The sequence below is a fragment of the Mauremys reevesii genome, linkage group 11 (assembly GCF_016161935.1).
Source record: "Mauremys reevesii isolate NIE-2019 linkage group 11, ASM1616193v1, whole genome shotgun sequence".
NCBI lineage: Eukaryota > Metazoa > Chordata > Testudines > Geoemydidae > Mauremys > Mauremys reevesii.
Genome location: NC_052633.1, coordinates 37,212,033 through 37,236,861, shown reverse-complemented (window position 1 = coordinate 37,236,861; position 24,829 = coordinate 37,212,033). Strand labels below are relative to the sequence as shown.

The window sequence follows — 24,829 nt, the reverse complement described above, 5'->3', positions numbered from 1 at the left end:
AACTGATGGATATTACTATATTTTTCTGTCATGCACCCTGGGATTTAGTTCTTTCAGACAAGACTCTGGCCAAAATATAAGGGAAGGAGAGAAGGAACTATATTAAACTGAAAGCTAAAGTGTCCTGTAGAGGGCAACCTCTGCACATATTTTGTTTAGAGACCCCTGCCCCCCCACACTCAACTTTCAAACATTCAGGGAGGAAGATTGTTTACAAACGATTCACTGAAAAACATTATCTAATATTTTTCTATTGTGAAACCTAGTACAAATGCTCTATTTCTCCACTGCTTCCTTTGGAAAGGGCTAGAAACATACAAGAAAAAGTTAGGTATCGGGGTAGCCGTGTTAGTCTGTATCCACAAAAACAACAAGGAGTCTGGTGGCACCTTAAAGACTAACAGATTTATTTGGGCATAGGCTTTCGTGGGTAAAAAAAACCTAACTTTTTCTTTGCATCTGAAGAAGTGAGAGCTCAGTGCTTCGTTCTACAGAGTATTTGAATTATCCTTCTGCAATTTGGACAAACTTCTGCCAGATTATATACGGATACTGCCAAAGCTGATGTTCACCTATAATTAACTAACCTTAAATACAAAAGAGACCAACAGACGCCATGTTATTAAGCTGATAATGGGCATATTCAGTACTTTAAACAGGCCAATTTCTTGAATGGAGAACTCACCAAATTTAGGAAGCCAATTAACGGGAGTTGAGTCACTTAAAATATTTCACAGCTAGATTGGCCGCCTCATTAACTCAGGTAGGAGAAGAGAACAGTAGTCTCCACTTAATTGAGTTCTTTCAACAGTAAGCCCTCCAGCCAATTGAAGAGCAGCATTGGGGAAATTAAAAGATGGCAAAAATTAGGATTCTCAAGTCTCTAGTGTTAGGAAGAGAAGTCCCTCACAAAGAGATGAAAGTATTTCCTAAAGTGTTTGGCCTCTTGAGGTAACCCATAAAATTACAATACATAAAAATTCAGAACCACAAGATAAAATAACTATAGATTTATTGAGAAGTAGCAACATTCAGAAGCCAGAGATATTAACTGCTTCTACTCTTAAAACACACACATCTATAATTCATCCAAAATAGCTTGACACAGCTGTTTTCAGCTGTTGCAGTGTAACAAAATTACGCCATCCATTTCACTCATGGATTATGCTAATCCACCACCTGTTACAAATGTCAGTTTCTTTGTTGTGGAAAAAGAAAATATCAGTTTGTATAGCATACAGTAGGACACCGTCTGCATCAATGCACACAGCAAACTAACGTGCAATAAGACTATATATTTGACAGCAAAAAGGAATTGCTTTCTCAGTGTCAGTCTTGCATGCATGTGGTGCAACATCCACATTGTAGCTACTGTAAAGTCACTTCTCCTTGTATTGCGGTTTATCCTGTTAAAACGACTTTATTCTTACTACTAGCAGATAATGGCCACATAAAAAGTAAAATCTGTGTCTTTAAAAAAAAAAAGGGGGGGGGGGGGCTGAGGGAAATTGCTCTATACATGTAGCTACTCCAGATGAGGAAACAAAGCAGATTTTGTTCCGTTTTTTTTCCAATTACACTAGTGATTAGAAATTTTATGGCAACAATTTAGCGCTCTTGTTGCAGTTTTAAAAGGGCAGTAAAAAGGGCTATTCCATACTCCAGGGTTCTGCTTTAGCCATTTCAAATTATTATAGAAAACATGGACTCAAACTCTCCTTGCAGTACATTCAAGTTAGATATGAGTATAACATACAATATTCGAGTAACTATTTGAACATTTTAGGGAGGTTACTGGGGTTTACTAGAATTTGATTATCTTGTATCCATGAAATAAAGCTTTGATAAAGATAATGTAATTTTCAGATACTTAGATATTCTAAAACCAAATTCAGAAGTTCAACAAGGATTCTTTGGATCATGCATTTTAAAGTCATTACATCTAGTTTAGAGGTTTTATGCTTTGTTCAAAGTTTTGGGTTTGATTTGGAGAGGTACTAAATATCTACCACCCCACCAAGAGTTGCAATAGCTTCTAGGGTTTCAAGATGAAGGTGTAATTTGCTAATTACTCTGTCTTTGCAGAGTTACTTAACGCCTAAGAGAAAATCTTTGGAAAACAAACTACTTAGAATTCATTATATTCTGTGATGTTTCTAGGGTTTTGTTTGGTTTCTTTGTTTTTTTAAAAACATCTCTTTAAGACTTGGTAAACTTGTATAAAACCAGGATCTTTGTTAATTGTTCATCTGCTCATTTCTCAGTTCTAATTCCTTAACATCGTGATCATCTTCACAGCAATTAACATAATCACAAACAGAGAACTGTCTCTTCAAGGGAGGAATAAGCAGCATAAACTGAGAGGTAAAAATTTGAACATAAAGTTCCTGGTTTTATGCAAGGGTCCTAAGTAACAGGGGTGGCGGGGGGGAATCCTGGTCCCATTAAGTCAAAGGAAAAACTCCCATTAACTTAAATGGGAGCTCAGGATTTCACCAGGAGAAGGAAATATTCTTAATATAGAATGTTTTAAAGTTTTTTATGTGCCATCAGCAGCTAAGTGCAGTTTTATTGGGGGTGGGGAATCGTTTTATATTGCTTACGTTCAAATTGGAAAAATCACTGAACTGTGAGCGTCTTACTTTGTTTTACAGTTACATTACTTAAAATAATTAAATAAAAGATTTTTTCATTAGTAAGCATTCAAAGCAGGCCATTTACTACACATTTTCTTTAGGTGGAACAAGAACCACCAGATTTCATCTGCATTACAAGTGAGAAACACCCAATTCAATAATTTGCATAAGAAAGAAAATGCTTTAGATTTCAGTGGTAAGGGCAGGTGAGGAGGACAAACTCACCCTTTGCTGAATACATGCCCAGTTTAGTGGCTTTCGGTCATTGTGGATCTCTTACGAATAAAACGGTAGTACAGGTACTCATCCTGAAATTCAAATTCGTTGGTAATATGCTGGATGACTCCTCCTTTTGCCAGTCTGTCTCCGTACATCACAGCTTCACCACGGTCAGATGCAAGGCCAACTTGGATAAGCCAGTTCACCAGCTCACAGCCAAAGAAGATGCCAGTCGACGTCTTTGCACCACACCTGTATGTCAAAGGAATGATTCACCCATATGTTCTGTAAATCTGCTATCACCACTGCATGATGGGGGAAGGCAAGGAAAAAATATGGGGAAACAAGGAAAGACAGCATGATAGTTAAAAGTATGTTAGAAGAGAACCTATTAATTCTGTATGTTAAGGGCATGCACATTTCATTACCTTTTCCTAAACACCTCAATGAAAAGCAAAATGCATGCAAAGTTCTGTTATGCCTGTAAAAAAAAAAACTTTATAGGACCTACATAGCAATCCTACAACAACACACGTACACGTACAAATTATTGGATACTTACTTCAAATGTATTCATTAGCATGACCACTTCTGTAACAAAATACCTGATTTAATTAAATGTAAAATGCCAGAAGCATTAGGTACTTGGGCTGCACTTTAATGCTCACCTTTTCTTCAAGTTTAAATAGCCACTGAATAATTGTGTATATTGTAGATAAGTCATTTAATTTGACTACTTACTGAATCTTTATTTACTAGAGGGAACAATTGAGAACAATATGACACTGATGCAAGACGGAAGTGTTTTGTTTTGCTTTTTTGACTTAGTGATGAGGCAATACTACTAGTATTTTCTAGTCAGTAGTAGGAAACTTTCACTCAGAAATTTACCTGTGGTAATGAATATTTCTGGTTATCTAAAATCTACTCTATGGAACCTAGCTGCAGGGTTTCTGAAGTTTGAGCAAACAAAGATGATTAACAGTTACACAAGACAGCAACAACCAAGGAACTTCTTTATATTTTAATTAAAACAAGCAGTAAAAATGAGAGCAAATATTAGCTTATATTAGTGGAGCAACTAAACAAAGAACCAAAATCATAATAGTAGGATATTAGATACAGTATTATTAAATTAAGGAGAAATTATATGAATATTTAAATAAGGGATAGAGGGATTGCACACATTCTCACAAATGGAAATAAGGTGGGAAAGAAATGCTGCACAGTATATAATATTCAAATATAAAATGCAATACAAATATTTGATATCAGAAATTGGTATTTTTTAAATACAGAGACCCAAAAATATATGTGCAAGCTTATGTTTCACTCTTTAAGTCTGATTAATTCTCAAATGAAAAACTATAAAAGCAAAGAAATAGTAGGGGGGATAAATGCCATGCACCACAGGCCCCGACTTTTCATTGTGCCAGGGGGTGCTCAAACCCTGCCTCTACCCCAGCCCCCACTCCACCCCTTCCCTTAAGGCCACCCCCTTTCTACCGTTTTCCTGCCCCATTCACCCCCTCCCCGAGTGTGCTACATTCTCGCTCCTCTCCTCTCCCCCAGAGCCTCCTGCAAGCCACAAAACAGCTGATCGCGATGGACGGGTGGCATGGATGGGTGCTGATCAGCGGTGCCCGCTGGCAGGCAGGAGGCACTGGGAGGAGGGGGAAGTACTGATGGGGGCTTCTGGTGGGTGCTCAGTACCCACCATTTTTTCCCCATGGGTGCTCCAGGGCTGAGCACAGAGTCAGTGCTTATGCCATGCACCATGTATGTACAAAGTGCACCCCATCTACTTTGTAAAAATACTTCCTGATGTGCCATATTTGCTTGTGTGATAGGAAGCCTGCTACATGAACTGTGTGATGTCTGTACCCCTTATGTTCACTCCTTTTACAAGATTATGATAAATTTCTTACAAAATATGCCTTGCGAGGTATCATTTGAAAACTCAATTTGCTGACCATTATTGTCCTGGTAAAATGTGTATGGCAACATTGTGTGTAAAGTTCTAAGATTCTACTGTATGATATTATTAAAACGTGTTCCAAATCTGGGGAGCCATCAGAAACCAGTTTTCCAGAGACAAAACCTAGCCAATGCTTCAGTCAGGTGTCTACAAAATCAAATGGATCATCATCTGGTTAAGAGGCCATTCTTTGGCAGGAAAAAGACGAGAGTGAAAAGTCTACATCTTGACAAAGAAACAGCTTGGTGTTCCCATACACGCAGACTTTCTGACTCCTGAACCACAGCTGGAAATGATTCTCAAAGAAGAGAAAAAACTACAAGAAGACACCCCAAATGATCTCTCCCTTTCTCTCTATCCATGGCATCGACAACACTTGAAGAACAAAGGAAGCAGCACTGGACTGGGGGAAGGATCCTGACTGAAAGGAATTCAGCCATTAAGACTGCTGAACCATGTGGTGAGACAGACCTTTGCTTTGAATTTACTTTAGCTTGTTAAGTTAAGCATTAGTTGTGTTGTACTTTTATTTTCATGTAACCAATTCTGACTTTTACAAGTAATGAGGTATAGTCACTGAAAAATCTCTCTTTTTGTAGTTAATAAATTTGTTTTATTGTTTTACCTAAACCAGTGAGGTATTTGGGATAACAGGATTTGTGCATATCATTTTCTATTAATAAAACAACAAACTTCCTATGAGCCTGTATTGTCCAGGAGAGCGCTGGGCAGGACAAGACCTATATTTCTGGGGAAACTCTGGGACTGGGAATTTGCTGGTGTTGCTCTGTAGTGTAATTCACAAGTGGCTGGCTATAGCACTCATACACTATAGCTGAGAGTAAGTTACATGCTGGAGGCTGTGAGAGAGCAGACCAGGAGTGGTTGCTCTCACAGCAAAGCCGTGTAAAAAGGACTCCAGATTGAAGAACTGAGGTGACAGAGCTGTTCATTAGTCCAGATTATACCCTGGGTAAATGTCTCAGATTGCCTTACTTCAATCCTTCTTTAAAGAATTACTCACACATCATGGGGAAATCTGAAGCATTCTGATTAGAAAAGTCATTCCTGCCTTTTCTTTATATCATGGGTATTTGCAAAACAAATATTTTTAAGCCATTCTACTTCTGCTGCTCCTTCTCCCCCACCTTCTACCTCAAACACAGTTTGGGGCATCGATTTGTTTCTGAAAGCTTGTGTGACATCACAAGATGATTATAACTTCATATGAAGAATAAGCAACAAGAATGAACTTGTAAGGGATAAGGACCTACAAATCCAGAATCACATGAGCAGTCTTTAGAGGCGTAGCCATAGCAAATGCATGTAAGTATAGGATGCAGGATTAGAGACCTCCAAAGCTTTTTCTCATGCAAATACTTTTAGTCACAACAAAATGAGGTTTGATGTTTCCATTGAAGACAAGTTAACTAAACAAGCTGCTAAATACTCATCTTTCACATTGATGTATACTGCAGTTTGAAGACATTTGCCATGGCTGTAAACACTAATGGAAGTGCTATCTTATTATTCCCAGCCTGTGATCTCTGAACAGTTTACTGCACCTTAAATGAACCTCTGTAAAGGAACAGAGCCCCACCTTCTGTCTTTGACAATGCTTCTGACACAGACATCTCTGTGATAATGAACAAACTGTTGACATGTCATCCTGATTTCCTCAGGTACAGAAGACTCTGATTGTTCTGCTTCTTCTCTACTACCCCAGAGGAATTCAAACCTGAAAAATAATTAACCAAGAATTCAACAAAGAACTGGCAATTTAAAATGAAAGCTGGAAAAATATTATAGAACTCAGGGGAAAATTCTCCACCATTTCTGTCACCAATTCTGTTATAATATAGTGCATACACTAGCTACCCATGATAGAACTTCCTAGCCCATATACTGTTGGCCTTTGAACACTCAAAAGCTTGATTCTAGCTAAGGCAGAGTGGAGGCAAGGAACTAGGTATACCTCCATGATTCAGAACTGCCTGGACCCTGTGCAATTTAGGGTTGCCTCTCCTCTCCCAAGCTCCAGCCACAACCTAAGTTCTTCCCACATCTTGGGGCAGTGTGGGACTTGGGAGTCCCAACTTCCTCACATAAGTGGCATATTCAGCTTCCCTGTGTTTGGGGAAGCAGCAGTGGCTTTGGCAGTTTCACTTGTACTAGCAGCAAGAGCTCATTTGCAAGCTAAGGTTTAAATGTAGTTTCAGCTGAGCTTTTATGTCCCACCAGATTTTCAGTTTGGCACCCACTGACTCTGATTAGCCAGCAGCAGTGACATTAGGGCATGGCCAGAAGAGTGCAGCTCACTGCATGTGTCCGTGCCAATCTAATACCAAAGGGGAATTCAGGAGAGGCACCCTGGAAGGCGCATGGGCAGAAAAGGAGGTAGGAGCAGCGATGGACGTAGAGGTTTAAAAGACCAATAACATTATTAATAGTTATCCTTAGCATTAAATCTGCCTAAGTAAGTGTTGAAAGATTGGATTTACCTTCTTTTGAATGGCAGAATGATTAAATGTTTATCCAAACCAAAAATACCAAAGGATATGAAGCCCTGGAAAAAAACCACAACACAGAAAAATATCAGTATTATAAACCTAGAAATGACATTATTTCAGACCCAGGAAAGAAAAGAAAATTAAAATAATCCACTGAATTTAGTACCATCAGGATTGAATTTTGTGGCTTGGACACTATTTCAAAGAATAAATAGGATTAAGGATCCTTTAAATTTTGGACCTAAAGAGACAGAGGCAGGTATGCAATAGGCTGTCAAAGAACTTCTCCAGCAAGGGGTCTGGTAAATTTATTCACGTAGATCGACATCTCATCTGCTACTACAAACACAACAACATCCTTCCAGAGCTATCTGCATGATAAGACCAGCTAAAATAAAGAGAATAAGTTGATAGCAATTTACTTCTGGAACACTTGCCCATCATACAAAACTTGCAAACAGGAACAACCTGTGAAGCAGAAAATGCCATGGTAGGCAGCCAAAGAAAATTGGATAAGTGACCTGTTGAAATGAATCACTGCCCCTTTCTAGAAAACTTGATACACCTCACATTTTATCAACCCTCCACTGAAAGTCTCAGCATGTTCTTTCCTATCACTGCTGATTACCAAGATGTCTGTGTGCGTATACACATACACTGACCTGACTCCTTTCTTATCAGCCTATTACATGTTCTCAATACATTCAATGATGCCACATTCCAGCACATGTGGCATCAGAATCTCACCCAAGGTGATGAAGTGTGACATAAGGATATACTGATTTGTGACAGCAAATTATCAAAGATGGCTGGAAAGAAGAATTTGTCTGTCAAAGGAAAATTCTTCAATTTGTGTGCTAGTTTAAGATGACTAGGAACAGGTTTAACCAAACTGAAATAAGCCACCGTTATACTGAAATAGGAGCGTGGCTACACAGCTTTTTGCCCCATTTAACTAGATTGGTGTGAAGTCACACCTGAAGTTAGACTGGGGCAACCTTCCACTGTAGACAAGGCCTAGCTCCCTTTGACTTTCAACAGGCCTTGAGAACCTCGCTGCCATTTGTTCCAGTGTAAATCACCCTCTAATGTCCATAAAACACTGTGCCGTTGAAAAGACTCTCGGGTACACAGAAGCCAAAACACTGAAAGTAAAGCATCACAGAAATTGGAGGTTTTAGCATAGCAGAGGGACTTCAGCCAACACAAGAGTGCTGTCTGCTACCAAAACATGCAAAGATGGAAGCTAACAGAGTCAGCAGCCAAGAGAAATAAGTGATTTCAAAGGAAACAATGCTAAGTACCTGACCAAAATTAAATACAGCACAAAAGAACTGCAATTCCACGTAGAGCCTTCCAGGTTCTTGGTTGAACAACCACCACAAACAGCTGGACAGATTCTGTTAAAAATATAAATTGAGTGTTAGAAAATTCTCTCTTCTTCACAGAAGATACCAAAAAACCCTCATTTATTCTCTTTATGCAATAAGTCATCTAGAACAAAAACAGTCACTGACAAGTAACCTGCTACATTCCTTGTGAGGTTCAGTAGCTGTAAATGGGACCCACATATTCTGATCGATTAAGGGTGAAATGTACCATCACTGCTGAGGGCCTGCACCTCTAATACCCTAAACAAAGGAGGACCTTGTTCTTTTATGTTAACCTCCATGCATACTTAGGTAATCAATAAGTAGCAAATCTACAATATTTCATAAGGCAGAAAGCAAACATTCCTACTGAGCTGAACACCAGCATTTTCTACATTGCTTCTTGTTTTTATGGAAGCTCAATAGCAGCTGAAATGGTGCTGGTATGCACTTCAGCTGAACATAATCTGGAAAAACAAATGGTAGCTTATGTGGGCATAAAAGTGAAATAATTTGAGTAGCAAGGGGCTCATAGTTCATTTAATAGTTTCTGCAACTAAAAATCTGATAATTGATTTATAGATAAAACTGGGGCCAAAATTTCAGGTACCTCTTTATCTTATGGGCCACCACAAAAATGTATTTATAATTATTTGAAATGTCTGATATACGATATTTGGAAAAAAGGAAAACTTGCTTCCAATGACCTAGTTCAGCGGTTCTGAAACTGTGGGTTGTGACCTCATTTTAATGGGGTGCCAAGGCTGGCGTTAGACGTGCTGAGGCCGGGGCTGAAGCCTGAGTCCCACTGCCAAGGGCCAAAGCCAAAGCACGAGCCCCACTGCCTAGGGAAGTGAGGCTCAGGTTATAGGCCCCCCTGAAGCCCAGAGCGGCAGGGCTTGGACCGGCAAAGGCCTCGGTCCCCCCCTCCCCGCACGGGGTTGTGCAGTAATTTTAATTGTCAGAAGGGGGTCGCAGTGCAATGAACTTTGAGAACCACTGACCTAGTTAAAAAGCAGTTCTGCTCTGACTAATAATGGCACTGTGGGGTTCACTAATTCCTCTTAGTTTCTTTATCAAATATATACTTTTTACAAGTAAAAATGTATGTTTTTTGTCAGCCCTACAAACTCTACTTGGGCTCTGAAAGTCAAACTGGGTTGTTTCCTTCTTCTGCATCACCACCAGCAATAGAGTTTCTGAAGGTCAAATGTTGACTTAGTTACACTCCAGCAAACAGTCTGGGGTCTTCAACATCTCACAGGAGTCACTGATTGGCTCTAACTGGAAGGTAGTAAATAATTCTGTTGATGATACAGCAAAGGAATAGAGTCCAGCTTACTGGGTGGCTGTGTGGAGTCCACAGTGCTAATATAAAACAGCACAAATAGATTTTTCTGTTTTATTTTATACAGGTTCTTATACCATGTTCATCACCATCGTATTTGTCATCGCTAAAGCAACCTGAATTCTGAATCCGCACAGATCTGTTAAGCAAGAAGGAGCCATTTTTAGGTAGCCCCTTTTCAAAGAACTACTGCACTTTTAAAAAGCTGACTATTGTGTAGTGAAGAAAGAGATCCCTGAAAAAAGTTTGATGAATTGGCAGACCAATGAGAAGTCAAATTTTGTCCCTCCCCATCCTGTTGTCAGCCCTGACTTGTTCACTACCATCTGCAGTGTTAACGGTACAGAGTTAGCGCAATTCTTTTTGTGATGTACTCTTCTAATGAGGGCCAGAACTGAGACACACACATTCATTTAATATAGTGCAGACTGAATTGACGTTGACCCAGAAAAATGGGGAACTACAAGCTTTTTACTGGTCTGCCTGAAAAAGGTTTCATGAAAAAGTGTCACAAACCACTGATCTAATCAATGTCAGAAAGAGGAAATATTTACAGCAAACAGGCCCACAATGAGAAGTAAACACAGCAACACGTGTCTAGCCAGTTGTTTGTCTCCACTCTGCAGACGTTGTTCTTCCTGTGCCAATAGGCAGTTTTCAGAACTGCACTGACTCTCACACTGATTTGCTGCAAAACATTAACCAGAATTTATAATTAGGCCTTTTAACTTAAACAGTCTGACCATTCTGACCCTGCTGTCAAGGAGTGTACTAGACAGCTTGTACAACACTCAGGCAAAAGCCACAATCTTACAACAATCCTTTAGAAGCAATGAGGAGGAGGAAGTATTGGGGAGAGATGGGAGGAGGAAGTGAACACCAGGAATGTCCACACACACAGCTTTCTTCATGTTTGGGACCTACGCATTATTCAGAGCTGAAATGACTGATTTAATCATTGTTGACACACACTGTAGTCTTGAACAACTCAGGAGTTCCTGGCTCCAAGTCCATGCACAAACTACATTACTACTACTTCCAGAATTTGCACGTATAATATCAATTTTAATTTCTGTGCTGAGGCTGCATGCACAAAAAGGGAAATTTTAATGTTAGCTTTAACTATAAATTGTTCAGACAGCTGTCCCAAAGCGGACCGGTTGATTTGTGGAGGAGATAGTTACTTTCTCCCTAACCAAGAAAACCTTACAAAACAAAAACTTTTGCTGCCTAAATTACAGCTCTACACTAGTGAAAAGTTTAGTAGTGGTTAGCTCTGAGAAACTGTTCCTGGCAGTACTAAAAAAATGAACAGTTTTGCAGAACAAGTTTTTAATCCGACAATGAATTTCCAGTATAGTGAAAGTATTAGAAAAACACTGTCATTTCTAACTTGCTGTATATCCTAGCCTCGTTGAGCTACAGATTAATCAGTTAATTTCTTCCTGTTTCTTCCAGTATCAAAACACTACACAGTTCTGTTAGCATACAATTCTGTGAAGTGCTGACCACCCTCAACTCTCATTGATGTTCCCATAACCCCACATCATTAAAGACAGCTATAAATACCCTTACTGAATGGATATTCCTTTTGTTTCAAACTGCAAATTACAGGTGGTTATTAAAAAGTTCTCTGTACTTGCCACTAGATGGCAACAAAAGAACTGCATAAAGAGGACATTAATATGTACTACACACAAAACAGGATATGTGTCACTGCAGTTCGGTAAAACTGGGAAGCATGATCAGCTGCTGTAATTAAGGTTACATGAGTGTTTCCATTGTAACCCCTATCAGGCTGAAATCATCTCTGCTTGATTTGAGCAAATAAGGTTCAGCCATTTGGGGGTAGGAATGAAAAAGGCCACACACACATTTACCAAAACCCCCCCACATCCGTGTGACATTTGTTCCAATGGCTCTACAGCCTAAGTGACTGGGGATAAACTGTGTGGAAATAGCCCTCACTGAGGAGACCTGATTAAGTGTTGCGGTGAGAAATGGTTTGGGTTCCAAAGAGTTCGGACCTGTTGAAAGTTACATGTTGTGCATGCAGTACGTATGGAATGGAGTTGCCTGTAAAGTGTGCAGCTAAGGAAGGCTGCAGTGTGCATGATCACTTTGATGGCTGTTGAGAAGAAAAGGTGTGCATGGGCTGGACCAAGGGTTCTCGCAGGGTGCAGAAAGTTCATTGTGAACTGTTCTTCAATTTCCATGGCTCTTTGGGACCCCTCAAACACTTACTTGCCCAAACTCCAAATACTTGAAAGGGAATGTTCCATATGAGGGCAAAATACAATCTACAGGGTTAGATCCAGAGCCCATTGAAATCAATAGAAAGACTTTTATGGACTTTGGATTAGGCCCTTCATGCTATCCCCAACAGTTTAGGACGAGGAATTTATGAACTGACAGAAGTGCCCTATATCTTGAAAGTCCCATCCCCTGTGTGAAGACTAGTGCTGAAAGGGCTGAGGACAAATCCCCTAAAAGAGTTGCATTCTGTGCAGCTTTCTAAATTGTCTGTTACAAATTAATAGTTCTGGACAATAAAAAATTCTACAACTGTCTCTGATGGCAGAGCGTAAACTATAAGAAGTTACCTGATAGCAAAAACCTTCTATTTTAATTAGAAGTTCAGGATATCCAAGTAGAACAGTTAAAGTGATGACATCTCCCAATTTAATTTTTGCTACTATTGCAATAGATAGACTATTATATGAGAATACATTATTATTGTACCTGTCTCGGTGGGAGGAGAACAGCTATCATTAGTGGTGGCATTTGACACTGGCTCTCCCTCTCCAGAGCAGCATAACTCACCATTTATTGTTTGACATGAACAGCAACCTATTAAAAATATTAAGTATTAAAGATAGTTAGTTTCCCTGATTTATAGTAATGTGATGGGAAAACTAAATTATTCTATTCTCTTCTAAAAGAAGAACATTGATTGAACATCTGCAAATATCCAAATTACTGACTGCCTAAAGGAGAAGGGTGTGACAATTCTCTTCCAGCTTCCATTCAGAGAGTGTCTTTTTCAAACTCCTAGTATACTGAAGTTTTCAAACACAACATTACACTATGGGAGCAACGTAGGTGCTCTTGGCTACATAAACAATGTAAGGGGAGCACTGGCATAACTGAGCACACTAAATCCAAATGAGTAGGACAATGAATAGTTTGACTGTCTTGAAAGAGATGGGTTAGTGGGCAGGGTGCAGATGAAATGGTCTGAGATGCCTGATCAATGAGATCTATCACATGGATATCACATACACACCACTATATTTTTAAATACATACACCCACCGTATTATGTATAGGGATAACTAAGAAACCTCCCTTAAATCATCATAATAAAGTAACTGAGAGAAAGTGCACTATTAAGGTTATATTTTCATGCATCACCATAGCAGCTTAGCGTTTCTCAAAAACTGACAAAGACAAGCTTTTCTCCTCCCCCCACTCCTCCTTCCAAACTCATGCACAGAATTATGGTTTATCCCCAGCTCCCAGTTTTTTGCACAGCCAGGCATCGTACCTCTTTCTGCAGAGGATTCTGCGAAAGGTGGAGAGCCACTGCTTGACGTCTGACTCTCCTCATTCCCTTCCCTTTCAGGGTTCTCCCTCTGGCCATTATGCGAATATGGGTTCAATACCTCATAGTCAGTCTCCTGTCCATTTCTGTTCATACACAGAAGTGAGATACCTGATATCAGAATGCTGATGAATAGGGTCACTGCTGTGGTAACCATCTGTCACAGGAAATCAAGAGAAAAGATATGCCTCTTTAACATAAGAAAATGTAAAAGCGTGTTTTTTGACACATTGAATACTAGCACTTTCTAGAATCCAACCCTCCAGGAGCACCTAAATCTGAACAAACCAAAATGTATTTCTATATTTATGCCACAAGACATAAAAGGTAGCTAAAAGTCCACTCAGCATGCTTGGCTGAGCTGATCTTCCTAGCCTGGATAACCTGCAGATGGTTTTTTCTTTGGCTTTTGTTCTGTAGGAACCCTTCTCTCCAGGCAATGAGAGCTCTCACTTACTTCCCGTCCTTTCCCCCCCCATTTCCCCTTCTTCTGTGATTCTTATTCCAAGGACAAGTGCACTCTTCCTCTTTTTGCAGGGCTCCATTTTCCACCCCCTCTCCTTCTGCAAGTCCAATTAGCCTTTCTGTCTGACAGATCTGCCATCAACACACAGTATCAATTTGGAAATTGTTTTAGTACTTGTGACAAGTACCAGATTGACAGACTCATGTCCTCTCTATCCACCAGCAAAGTAAAACTATAGCAAGGGGGGCTTCCTCACATTGACCCAGCTGTGTACGTCATGCCAGAGATGAATGGACAATTTGTCAGTAAGAGTGTAGTTCAGACTCCAGGTGCTTTCAGTCCTTGGTTTCTCTGCCAAGACTGCCAATGAGGATGCTAATTATTGCCAATTGGTGTAATGCTCTAGTAGTGTGGACACCTGTCTATAGAACCTTGACTAAGACCACTGATTAGCCATTAGATGGTAACAACTTTAGCTAACTACCAAGCTGAGCGGGATTCAAACTGGTAACCTAGAGCAGTGTTTCCCAAATGGTGGGTAGCAACCCACCAGAGGGTTGCAGGAAAACTGTAGATGGGTTACAGGCCCAATGCAGAGGGGAGGCCTCAGGATCAGGGGTTTAGAAAGCAAGCCTGCCCTGTACCCACTGTGCAGTGGCAGCTCCTCTCCCCTGGGGTGGGGCCCAGCTCCCCCATTCCAAGCACTGAGACCTGCCACATGGGGTAGCAGTGCCACTCACTCAAATTTGGCTCGGCCGCCCTTCCGCCATGACAGAAGGATGGCTGGGCCAAACCTGAGGGATGCTGCAACAGGCAGCAATGCCTGAAGTGGGGAGCCAAGTCCAGTCTCATGGGACAGGAGCCATTGCTACTGGGTGACTACAAGGTGGGCTTGGCTCATTCTCTAACTTTACCTCTGTTTTGCTTCGGCCTAAGATTAGGGTTGCAGCATCAGAGCAGAGGGTGACGCTGCCCCTTGGCAGGGCAAGGCAGCAGGGGAGGAGAAAAGGACGCTGGACTATGATTTTGTCCCTCCCCCGGACAAATTTGGACTCCAGGTGGGTTTAAAAAAAAATTTATCAAAATGTAGTTGGTGGATTACCTTAGGAAAAAGTTTGGAAACCACTGACCTAGAAGACGAGGGATTTACAGCCCATTATCACTCCCAGGCTATTCAGTCCCTGCTTTCTTTTTGTCAATGTTGCCAAAAAGGCTCCCTTTTCAAATAGTCTTTCATAATTGTTTGTTACAGAAAAACATTTTACTACCACAGCCTTCAAGCTGAGTAGTGTCTATATGAACCCTAGTATTTGCATTGCTAGAACTGTAAACTGTACTTGGAAGAAAGCTCTTTAGTTATATGTAAAGCAAAGAGTTTCTCAATAACGTACTGTGAAAGGCAGGTGTCAGAAGGGGTGAAGAGAAACACTCATACCTGATATTTTCCATAAAAAAATGCTGAGTCAATGCTATCAGTATTACGTTCACCAGTTATTAGTAAGATTCCCACTAGAAGTGCTGGGATGCTGCAACAGCAAAATACAAAGTGTGTCAAGAAAATAATTATTTTGCACGTTCTCATTTATTCTACAGGAAACTTTTGCCAACTTACCCCCATCCAGCTACGATGATAAAGCCAACAGGGATCTTTATTACGTCTCTTTTCTTTAAAAGGAGTAAAGTCAGAGAGAGGAAACCTAAGACGACAATAGGTTTATTACTTTTCATTAAAAAAAAAAAGTAACAATTGAAGAATCTAGATACGCTACAACTGGCATCCAATATCATACAGCTGGTAAGATTTTTTCTTTCTTGCGCCTCAATATATTAAGTCAAAAACTACAAGCTACAATGTTTTTCCCCTAGTTTTACTCTAACAAAATTATACAAAAAAATATTACCTTCAAAAGTTACATTATAAATAGGTATTTAAAATTTTAAAGAAACTTGGGCTCACTGTGCAGTAAGGTTCCATTTACAAATGGTTTCTAATGGATTTATAAACATTTAGTAGAGGTCATAAGAATGTTAGATATGAGTAGTTTGTTTTTATAGTTGCTAATAAGGACATTAGTAGCAGGTCTTATGTAGATGTGTTATATAGATAGGTGTTATGTCAACGTATTGACCAGCTGGATACTATAACAATTATTGATTAATTAGTAAACTATTCATAACCAGAAACTCTGTACATTTTTACATATACATAACAGTGTCTCTGAGCTGGACTTCCAAATTCTATTTTCAGTCCTTCACAACTCAGGAAGTTAGCAAACTACATACTTCCATAATTTATGTGAAAAACTGTGGATAAGATTTTTTAAAATGATCAACCAAAGCTGGGGTCCCAAGTCCATAATTAGGTGTCCAAATAAGGGGCCTGATTTTCAACCAGCTACTCCCATTGGGAAATGCCTTGCCTTTAGGGAGCTAACGTTATATGGGTATGAGCGAATGAAATGCAAGTGCAAAGAGGCTGCCCACTTAATACTGGTCCTGAGACACATGTATGACTGAGTAGTACAGGAGGGGCGGGAGGCCTTTCAAGCCTGGCTAAAGTTTCCTCACAAGAAACCTTGTCTGTGCCTGTTCATGTTTTCTCATCAAAGGCCAATGAAAAGCTAAAAAAACCATCATCTACACAACGTGGAAAATTCAGATAACTACATGGCTCTACATGGTCATCCTCAAGGTCATGGGGGGCCCTGTGTGTTGAGTGGGGCCGTCCCCATTGACCCAGTGCGGGGTTGGTACATCCCATCACACAGTCATCGGGACTCCCTGTGGGATCGGGTAAGTACAACAAGGAGGGCTCGGGACCCCTGGCAGGGCCAAACAGACAACAGACTATGGCCTGTGGGCCACCTGGCTGGGGCAGGCAATAGCAGTTGGGGTTCTGACCCTCTGGGCAGGTGGAACAATCTGTAGCCCCTGAGTGGGGCAGAGCAAACAAGCAGTAGCCACACCTACTGGCAGGTGAGGTGGGGGTTGGAGGGGAACCCAGGCAAATTCCCTGTTAAGAGTTTAAGCATCGGCTTCTATCACATTCCCTGGGTCCTTTGTATCGCAAGGTGCATCTCGGGCCTCTCCCCGGCTGGGAGCAGCTCAGCGTCCCAGTCAGTCTCTGCAGCTGGCTGGTCCTCCATAGCCCAGGTCCACAGTTCCCACCATTCAGAGAGTCACAGGCGTCTCTGCAGGAGCCTGCAGCACACATCCTTCCTCCTCCTCAGCCAGCCCAGACTGAGCTGGGTGGCCTCCTTTTATCTGTCCCTTCCACCTTGAGCATGTGCAGCAGGGGCGAGGTCTGTGGTCTCTTGGGCCCACAGTGATTGGGCAGACCCTCTTGGCCCCATGCAGGATTGGTACACCCCATCACACTCCCATTAGGCTATCCAAGTGTCCTGCCTCATTCTTTCCACCTCTTTTGGTCTGTTTTGTCCACTTCCATTGCACCCCATATGCCTAGCAGAGCTTTGGGGAAATTATGCTATTATACATCAATCTGCCACTGTCTCTATCCTTAAGAACCTACAGAAAACCCACACACTGTTTATGAAATGTTAAAAGGCTATACCCCACTGTTCACTCTGTGTTTGCTTTTGCTTTTAAGGCATATTCCTGCAATTTGTTCAGTACAAGCAGGTTGCTGCATCTATGCAGAACTGCACTCAAGTCAACAGAGCTCTGCATAGGCACAGCAATGTATCCACAAACTACAGGATCAGGGCCTTCGTCTGTAAGCTCCTCAGTGCAGGCATGTATGTTTCTGTTTGGCAATGACCTACCACTGTACAGAACTGTGAACATTTATAATATTATACAAATGATTAACATACAATGTGAGGAAAGATGACTCTGCAGAGTACAATTACTCTAGAACATTAATTGTACACTACAATACTTATTTTTACCACATGAAAGCAGAAGTTATTCACATTCCAACTTACCTGTCCACAAATAAGTACTATAAAGCGAGCTGTATAACAAGATGAACACCAGAATCTGCAGAGTGATGTTTCTCTCTCTAATAATGAAATTCCATATCACCATTCCAATGCAGGCAACAACCTGTGAAAGGAGAGTGAAGCTGCAATCATTTTCGTATTGAAATGAAAATATTCGGGGAAAAATAAATAGTGTGGCACAGATACAATAGTTACCAAAAATCCACTATCCACAGCCAGACAACTGAATTTTGTTTGAATTTATGGATTCTCAGATATTTAAAAATGAGTTTTCACAGCATTAAAGCAGTGCAATAATGGCCTCAAGTTAAGGCTACGTCACTGACTTAAGCATCTGTTTTTCAGGGATTTTCTGTTTTTGACAACAAACATATTCTAGAGTTAGAGAAACCTGAAGTAAGAGGGTTCAGAAAACAAATTTTATGAAATGTATTACACACTCTTTTTGTCTAAAGCGTTTTGGGGTCTGTCATAAACAGATAGTTAAGGGTTAATGTCTCTTTTACCTGTAAAGGGTTAAGAAGCTCAGTAAACCTGGCTGACGCCTGACCAGAGGACCAATAGGGGGACAAGATACTTTCAAATCTGTGCGGAGGGAAGTCTTTGTTTTGTGCTCTTTGTTTTTGTTGTTGTTCGCTCTCGGGACTGAGAGGGACGGGACATCAATCCAGGCTCTCCAAATCTTTCTGAATCAGTCTTTCATGTTTCAAACTTGTAAGTAGCCAGGCAAGGCGGATTAGTTTTATTTTTGTTTTCTCAACTTGTAAATGCTTCTTTTTGCTGGAAGGATTTTTACCTCTGTTTGCTGTAACTTTGAACCTGAGGCTAGAGGGGGTTTCCTCTGGGCTATATGAATCTAAGTACCCTGTAAAGCATTTTCCATTCTGATTTTACAGAGATGATTTTTACCTTTCTTTCTTTAATTAAAAGTTTTCTTTTTTAAGAACCTGATTGATTTTTCCTTGTTTTAAGATCCAAGGGGATTGGGTCTGAACCCACCAGGGATTGGTGGGGGGAAAGGAGGAGGGATGGTTAATTTCTCCTTGTATTTAGATCCAAGAGGTTTGGATCTGTGTTCCCCAGGGAATTGGTGAAGCCTCTCAAGGCTGCCCAGGGAGGGGAAGGTTTTGGGGGGACAGCAAGTGTGCCAGACACTGAATTCTGGCCGGTGGCAGCGTTACCAGATCTAAGCTAGGAATTAAGCTTAGAAGGGTCCATGCAGGTCCCCACATTTGTACTCTAAAGTTCAAAGTGGGGAAAGAAACCTTGACAGGGGCACTGAAAACCCCCCGAGATTGATAGAGGTTTGGATACCTGGGAGAATTACCAGGTAAGTAATTCACACTTGAGGACACAACCTGTCCAAGGATAATCTTAGTAGTGAAGAGGCCCAGATAAATTATTATAATAAAAATTTAAGAAAAATAACCTTTACAGTTGAAGTTAACTTGCAGTTATAAAAAAAGAAGTGTCCAATTTAAACAAATCATATTTGAAAAGGATGACCCCATAATAGTCAACAGAGCCTTGCTGGTTTTAATATTTTGTACTATATATTTCTATCAATATTATACTTAAGAAAAAGGTCTGCTGCATATGCACACCACAGGGGCCATCATCCTCCCACTGAACTCAATGGGAGTTTTGCAGTTGACTTCCAGGGAAGAAGGTCCTATGTGGTCTTTTCTCCCAATGCTAGGCACATGTAACTCACTCCTACTTGTAACAATGGGAATTATATACGTGTATTGAGAAAACAGTCCCGCAACTACTGTATGAATTTATGCTGCATGTTTATGATCCTATCTATACGTCAGGCAAGAGTAACATTTGCAAAGCATGGAAAAAAAGAAGCGCACACACAGATTCCAGTGAGTTAAGGGTGGTTCAGTCTTTTCTTGTCTTACACTACATGGAGAATTCTCATGCAATTTACTCCAATTACTCAAATCTTGCAGCAGAGACCTTATAAATCCAAATCTTTTCTGTCAAGTCTGGACCTTAAAGGTCCCATGGCTCTTTTCTCAAATACAAGGTTTTGCTCAGTGTCCTTGGCCAACATTTTCCTCTCACTGTTGGGCCATCTGCTGTGTACCAGATGTCCTCAAGTGGCTGACAGCAACCAAATGAAGATGGCTTCATGTCAATGGTGCTTAATGGATATATAGATTGGGAAGCATTGGGGGATGAAAAGATAGAATCTATCTTTAGAGATATGATTAACACCACTTAGAATTACACACACAAAATTGAGAAAAGAATGTATTCCAAATCTGAGCTTTCCCTCTGAATTTCCTCTATTTCTCAGTTTGAGAGACAGTTCTATCACAGAGATTTTAATGTCATCATCATCAATCATTTTATTCCAACAGAATCACAAACAATTGTTCTGTACAGTAAATACTATACATTCTACTACACAAAATCTCAGAGGCATAGTAACACTGAAGCTATTTAGAAAGTAATGTGTTAGATCTTTTTTCCCTTCATTATATATATTATATAAATAAAGTAATCTCTGTGTGGAAAGCTTTTTCAGAAAAAAATAAAAGCTTGTATCTGAAGTTTTTTATATTCTACAAGGTACTGACCTGAGCAATGAGTAAGTTTGTCGTCAGCATATGAGGAAGCTGTTTATATTTCTTACTCAAAAGAATAACCGTAAGAGACCAGATCTGAAACACACAAAAGAAATAAGAGTTCAATTTAGGACTTTTAAAAATTAAGATGAGCACTCAGGCTTACCATACCGGAATTAAATATCCAACAAGTAATTTCCTTTTGTTTTTAGGTAACAAAGCTGGAAGAGTCAGCTCTATGCCACCTGCTCCCAGTCCCTTTGCCATAGGAGGCATAGCCACAGTGCGTTCTGTGTGCTTGGGATGGTGTGACTTCTAGGGGACTGTTGTTGCTGGGGCAAGTTAAAGCTGCTTTATCATATGCTGAAGGCTGCTTGCCCCTCACAAAGGGGTGGAAAAGATGCTGAAATTAGGGGTGCTCAGGATAGGAGGATCTGGCGCACGCCCTCTCTCTAACGCCCTAACCACTGGACCATCCTTTTTTACTACTACTTAGTGTTCATGTTAGCTTTATGGTAGCTTTACCCTACACCGGGGAGCCTCTTTCTTCTCTCCTCCCCTCTCCTACAACAGGAGAAGAGTGATGAAATGACAATTTTGTCTTTCAATTACCTGGCCTGTTGTTTGTCACTACCTTACTGCCACTTAATGTGGTTTTGGTATTTCCTTCGCCTTACTGTATTATCAATACTTACCAGGGAGACGAGACTGACAATACTTATATCAAAGCTAACGTTTTGGATTGCAGATGCCAGTGGGTTTGGATCCATAGATGGAATGGTCAATAGCCAAGCAGAAACATACATGATAGGAGCAGACACAAATGTGCTTATCACCATTCCTGAGGTAATCTGCAAACAGAAATCAAATTTGTGACAGTGGAAAAGATATCAAACCTCTAGTTAAATTATGTTTTTACGAAATATACTATGGGAAAAATTCTACCCTGGTCTCAAATACCATATGGAATTCTACTGAAGTCAATGTACTGCATGGTTAGAATATGGGCTATGAATTGTAGGAAATACATCCATTTCTTGCAGACAGTTAAGAATAAGATGAACATCTTGTAATGAGCATAATCAAAAACAATGTCCATTTGGGAGCCCTCTGTGCAAATTCTCTTAAATTAACAGTGCATTCTCACAGGAGTAATCCCGATGACTCCAGGACAGGACTGGGCGCATGCAGTACAGTGCGGTGTGTCACCAGCTTAGTCTCTCCTGCAAATGCACAGCTTTATGTTTTACATTAACAAAATTTGGTTGCACAGATGTGCATTTTCTGTCACTCAAATTCAAGGAGGGAAAAAAAAGCCTGGATGTGTTTATAAGTTACTTATATTTTGGTTTTCTATGGCTTCCTTGCTTTCAGAATTCACATGGCGGCAGCAGTGGAGATTCTACACACACCAGCCCTCTGACTAAAAAAGGGACATTGCCAAGGTTGGTAGACACAAAATTCAGCCTACAATGCTTCGTTATTGTATCTTTCTTGTACATTTTTGCAAAAATCTGTGTAGTTCTTCTAAAAAATTAAGCCAAATGTTTTAATATTATTTTGCCTAGAAGGAACATTGAAAACAATCAAACAGTTATACATGCATATATATATAGGGCCAGATTCCGGAACTATGTGAAATGCCACTCCAAAATGCTGCTAAAAAAGCAGCATCAGTGTGTGCCCATATTCAAGGCAGCAACAACTTCATATATAGTCTATTCCCCAGAGTCTCTCTCTCTCTCAGCATCTTGAATAATCTATATGGGAAGCTGTTAATAGGAGCCATTTGCTGGGTCTGGTAATAAACATGATGCACCCTGGGCTACTTGGACTTTCCACCCTGAAATGTATGGGGAATACCTGTAAGAACTTGTCTCACTTCATAAAACATCTCTTCTGTTTAAGAGTTATTTGTAATAAATCCAATAGATAAGTTGGAGCAGTGTCCTCTGGATAAGAAACAAGAACTACATGTTTTTATCCTAAGGTTTAACCAGAGGGGAGAGTCACTCAAGGTGGGATTTTCAAAAGCTCATAGCAGTGACCTAATTCAGCTCCCACTGAAGCAAGTGATAAAACTTCCATTGGCTTCAACAGGAGCATGTAGAATTTTCCTTATGCTTTAAGTTATTTCAGTCCAGATATTTTTCTTAATCTAGACTCTAGGAATAGGATCTTAGGTTTAAAAATAAAAAATAAAATCTGTTTTATGTGAACAGTTGAAACAGAAAGCAGAAAAAAACTGCCTGGTTTAATTGTTAATTTGAAATGTAATTCATATTTTGATCCCTAGGGAGCATAAGAGACCCAGATGTGTCTATATTATGAAAAGCTAACTTTCTCAAAAGTTTGTATTAAAAATATCAGTTCAGTAAAATTAAAATCAAAATTAGTGCTGAGTTTGCTAAATGTCAGGCACATACAATCTCTACTTCCATATTGAACTGGTTTGCAAAGATAGCCACGCCAGGTGCTGCTGGAAAGACTCCATAGAGAAATGCATAGTTTGATAAACTGGTGTGGTTGACTAAGCTGTCATTCTTGTCCAACAGTTCCACCATCTCTCTACAGAAAAGTGGCATCATCAGTCTGAAAAGGAAAGAATAAATGAGTACACATTACTCATTTAGTGACATTTCCCTACACTGCTTTCACCTAAAAAGGGGAAATTTCAGGCTTTTCTTTGTATATTTAATACTGTTATTCAGACAAGAGAAACCTCACTTTCAGCAACTGGATACAATGGTATGTATACACAAAATCATGTTCAAAGAAATATATAATAGAACTCCAACAGTAAGTTTAGATACCTGCTAACTATTGCAACATGAACTAATACAGACAGAAGTAGATTCCAATCTCAGAGTCACCATATAAATCCTTTAAAATAATTTACTCTGGTTTTCAGGCCAGTCAATACGAGTTTTGTACCAGCACAACTGAGATCAGAATCTGGTCCAGAATCTTGTTTGAGATAACCAAGTCAGAAAAAAATGTCCACATCAGGCAGCCAGATGGAGCATCTGAAAACAATCTAGCTCCTGGCATGATTTTGGAGATGCTGTGTCACAGAGGCAAGATATAGTGGGAGCGCTGCTATTTTTAGCATCCTTGTCATCTCCCAAACAGTCCATAGATCAGCAAAATTGCAGTAGGCTCTGAGAAAGCAGAGCAAAGTATGTGTAGGCTAACTGAAGGAAAGATGCCATATAGTGACAATTGCTCCTGAGGGAAATCTGCATTAAAACTGGGGACATCCCACAGGCTGAAGAATAAAGCAGTGGGCAATCACGCATGTTTGAACAGCTTGCTGTAAGAGTCCAGTGGTGAGCAAAGAATCTTAGCAGAGTTCTTCTTGCACAACTGAAACAGTGACTACACAGTAAACCTTCCTACTTAGTCACCAAACATCAGAGACAATTTAAAACTGACAAACTCAAAGAATTTTTTTTAGAAGTTGCACTGAGAACTAGAATCTCTTTAGGCCAGTGGATCCAACCGGGTGGATTGCGATCAACTGGTCGATCCTAGCCCCACACCGCTCACAGAAGCGGCCTACCCCGGCAGTGTGAGAGGCAGACTCCCTGCCTACCCCAGCCCCACACCGCTCACAGAAGCGGCCACTGCAGCCCTGCGGTCTCTCTCCACACGCTGCTCCTGCCTGCAAGCACCGCCCTGACAACTCCCATTGGCCAGGAAAGCTGTGGGGACGGTGCTTGCAGAGAGGGGCAGCACACGGAGCCATGTGCCCCCCTCCTCCCACCCCGCTCCAGAGGCCGCAGACTGGCCCCTTCTGGGAGTGGTGTGGGGCCGGGGTAGGCAGGGAACCTGCCTTAGCCTTGCTGCGCCCACCACTGATCGGGAGCCACTGGAGGCAAGTGCTGCCCAGTGGGAGGCGCACCCCAATCCCCATCTCTGAGCCTCGTCCCGGAGCCAGCACCCCAAACTCCCTCCTGCACCCTAACCCCCAGCCCTGAGCCCCCTTCCAGAGCCAGCACCCTGTACCCCCTCCTGCACCCCAACACTCTGCCCCAGCCTGGAGCCCCCAAACTCCCTCCCAGAGCTTGCACCCAAACCCCCTGCCCCAGGCTCACCCCAGAGCCCCCTCTCACACTGCAAACCCCTTGGCCCCAGCCCACAACCCGCACCCCC

The 24,829-nt window shown here is 40.9% G+C and overlaps 1 protein-coding gene across 5 annotated transcripts in view; it reads right to left on the bottom strand.

The window, feature by feature from the left end:
• Positions 1-995: 995 nt before the first annotated feature.
• Positions 996-24,829, bottom strand: part of GPR155 (G protein-coupled receptor 155) — a 48,689-nt gene continuing 24,855 nt past the window's right edge. For 4 of the 5 annotated variants that reach the window (XM_039495540.1, XM_039495539.1, XM_039495537.1 and 1 more), the window contains 13 exons: positions 23,101-23,266; positions 21,370-21,525; positions 20,687-20,770; positions 18,078-18,198; positions 15,743-15,827; positions 15,566-15,656; positions 13,608-13,821; positions 12,804-12,911; positions 10,616-10,749; positions 8,648-8,743; positions 7,335-7,399; positions 6,434-6,571; positions 996-3,107 (listed from right to left, as the gene is read on the bottom strand). In XM_039495540.1, coding sequence (XP_039351474.1) covers positions 2,885-3,107; positions 6,434-6,571; positions 7,335-7,399; positions 8,648-8,743; positions 10,616-10,749; positions 12,804-12,911; positions 13,608-13,821; positions 15,566-15,656; positions 15,743-15,827; positions 18,078-18,198; positions 20,687-20,770; positions 21,370-21,525; positions 23,101-23,266 — 1,681 coding nt within the window. In that variant the 3' untranslated portion in view covers positions 996-2,884. Of the gene's footprint in view, positions 3,161-6,433; positions 6,572-7,334; positions 7,400-8,647; positions 8,744-10,615; positions 10,750-12,803; positions 12,912-13,607; positions 13,822-15,565; positions 15,657-15,742; positions 15,828-18,077; positions 18,199-20,686; positions 20,771-21,369; positions 21,526-23,100; positions 23,267-24,829 lie in introns of all 5 variants that reach the window. The other variant, XM_039495541.1, reaches the window with a different exon arrangement.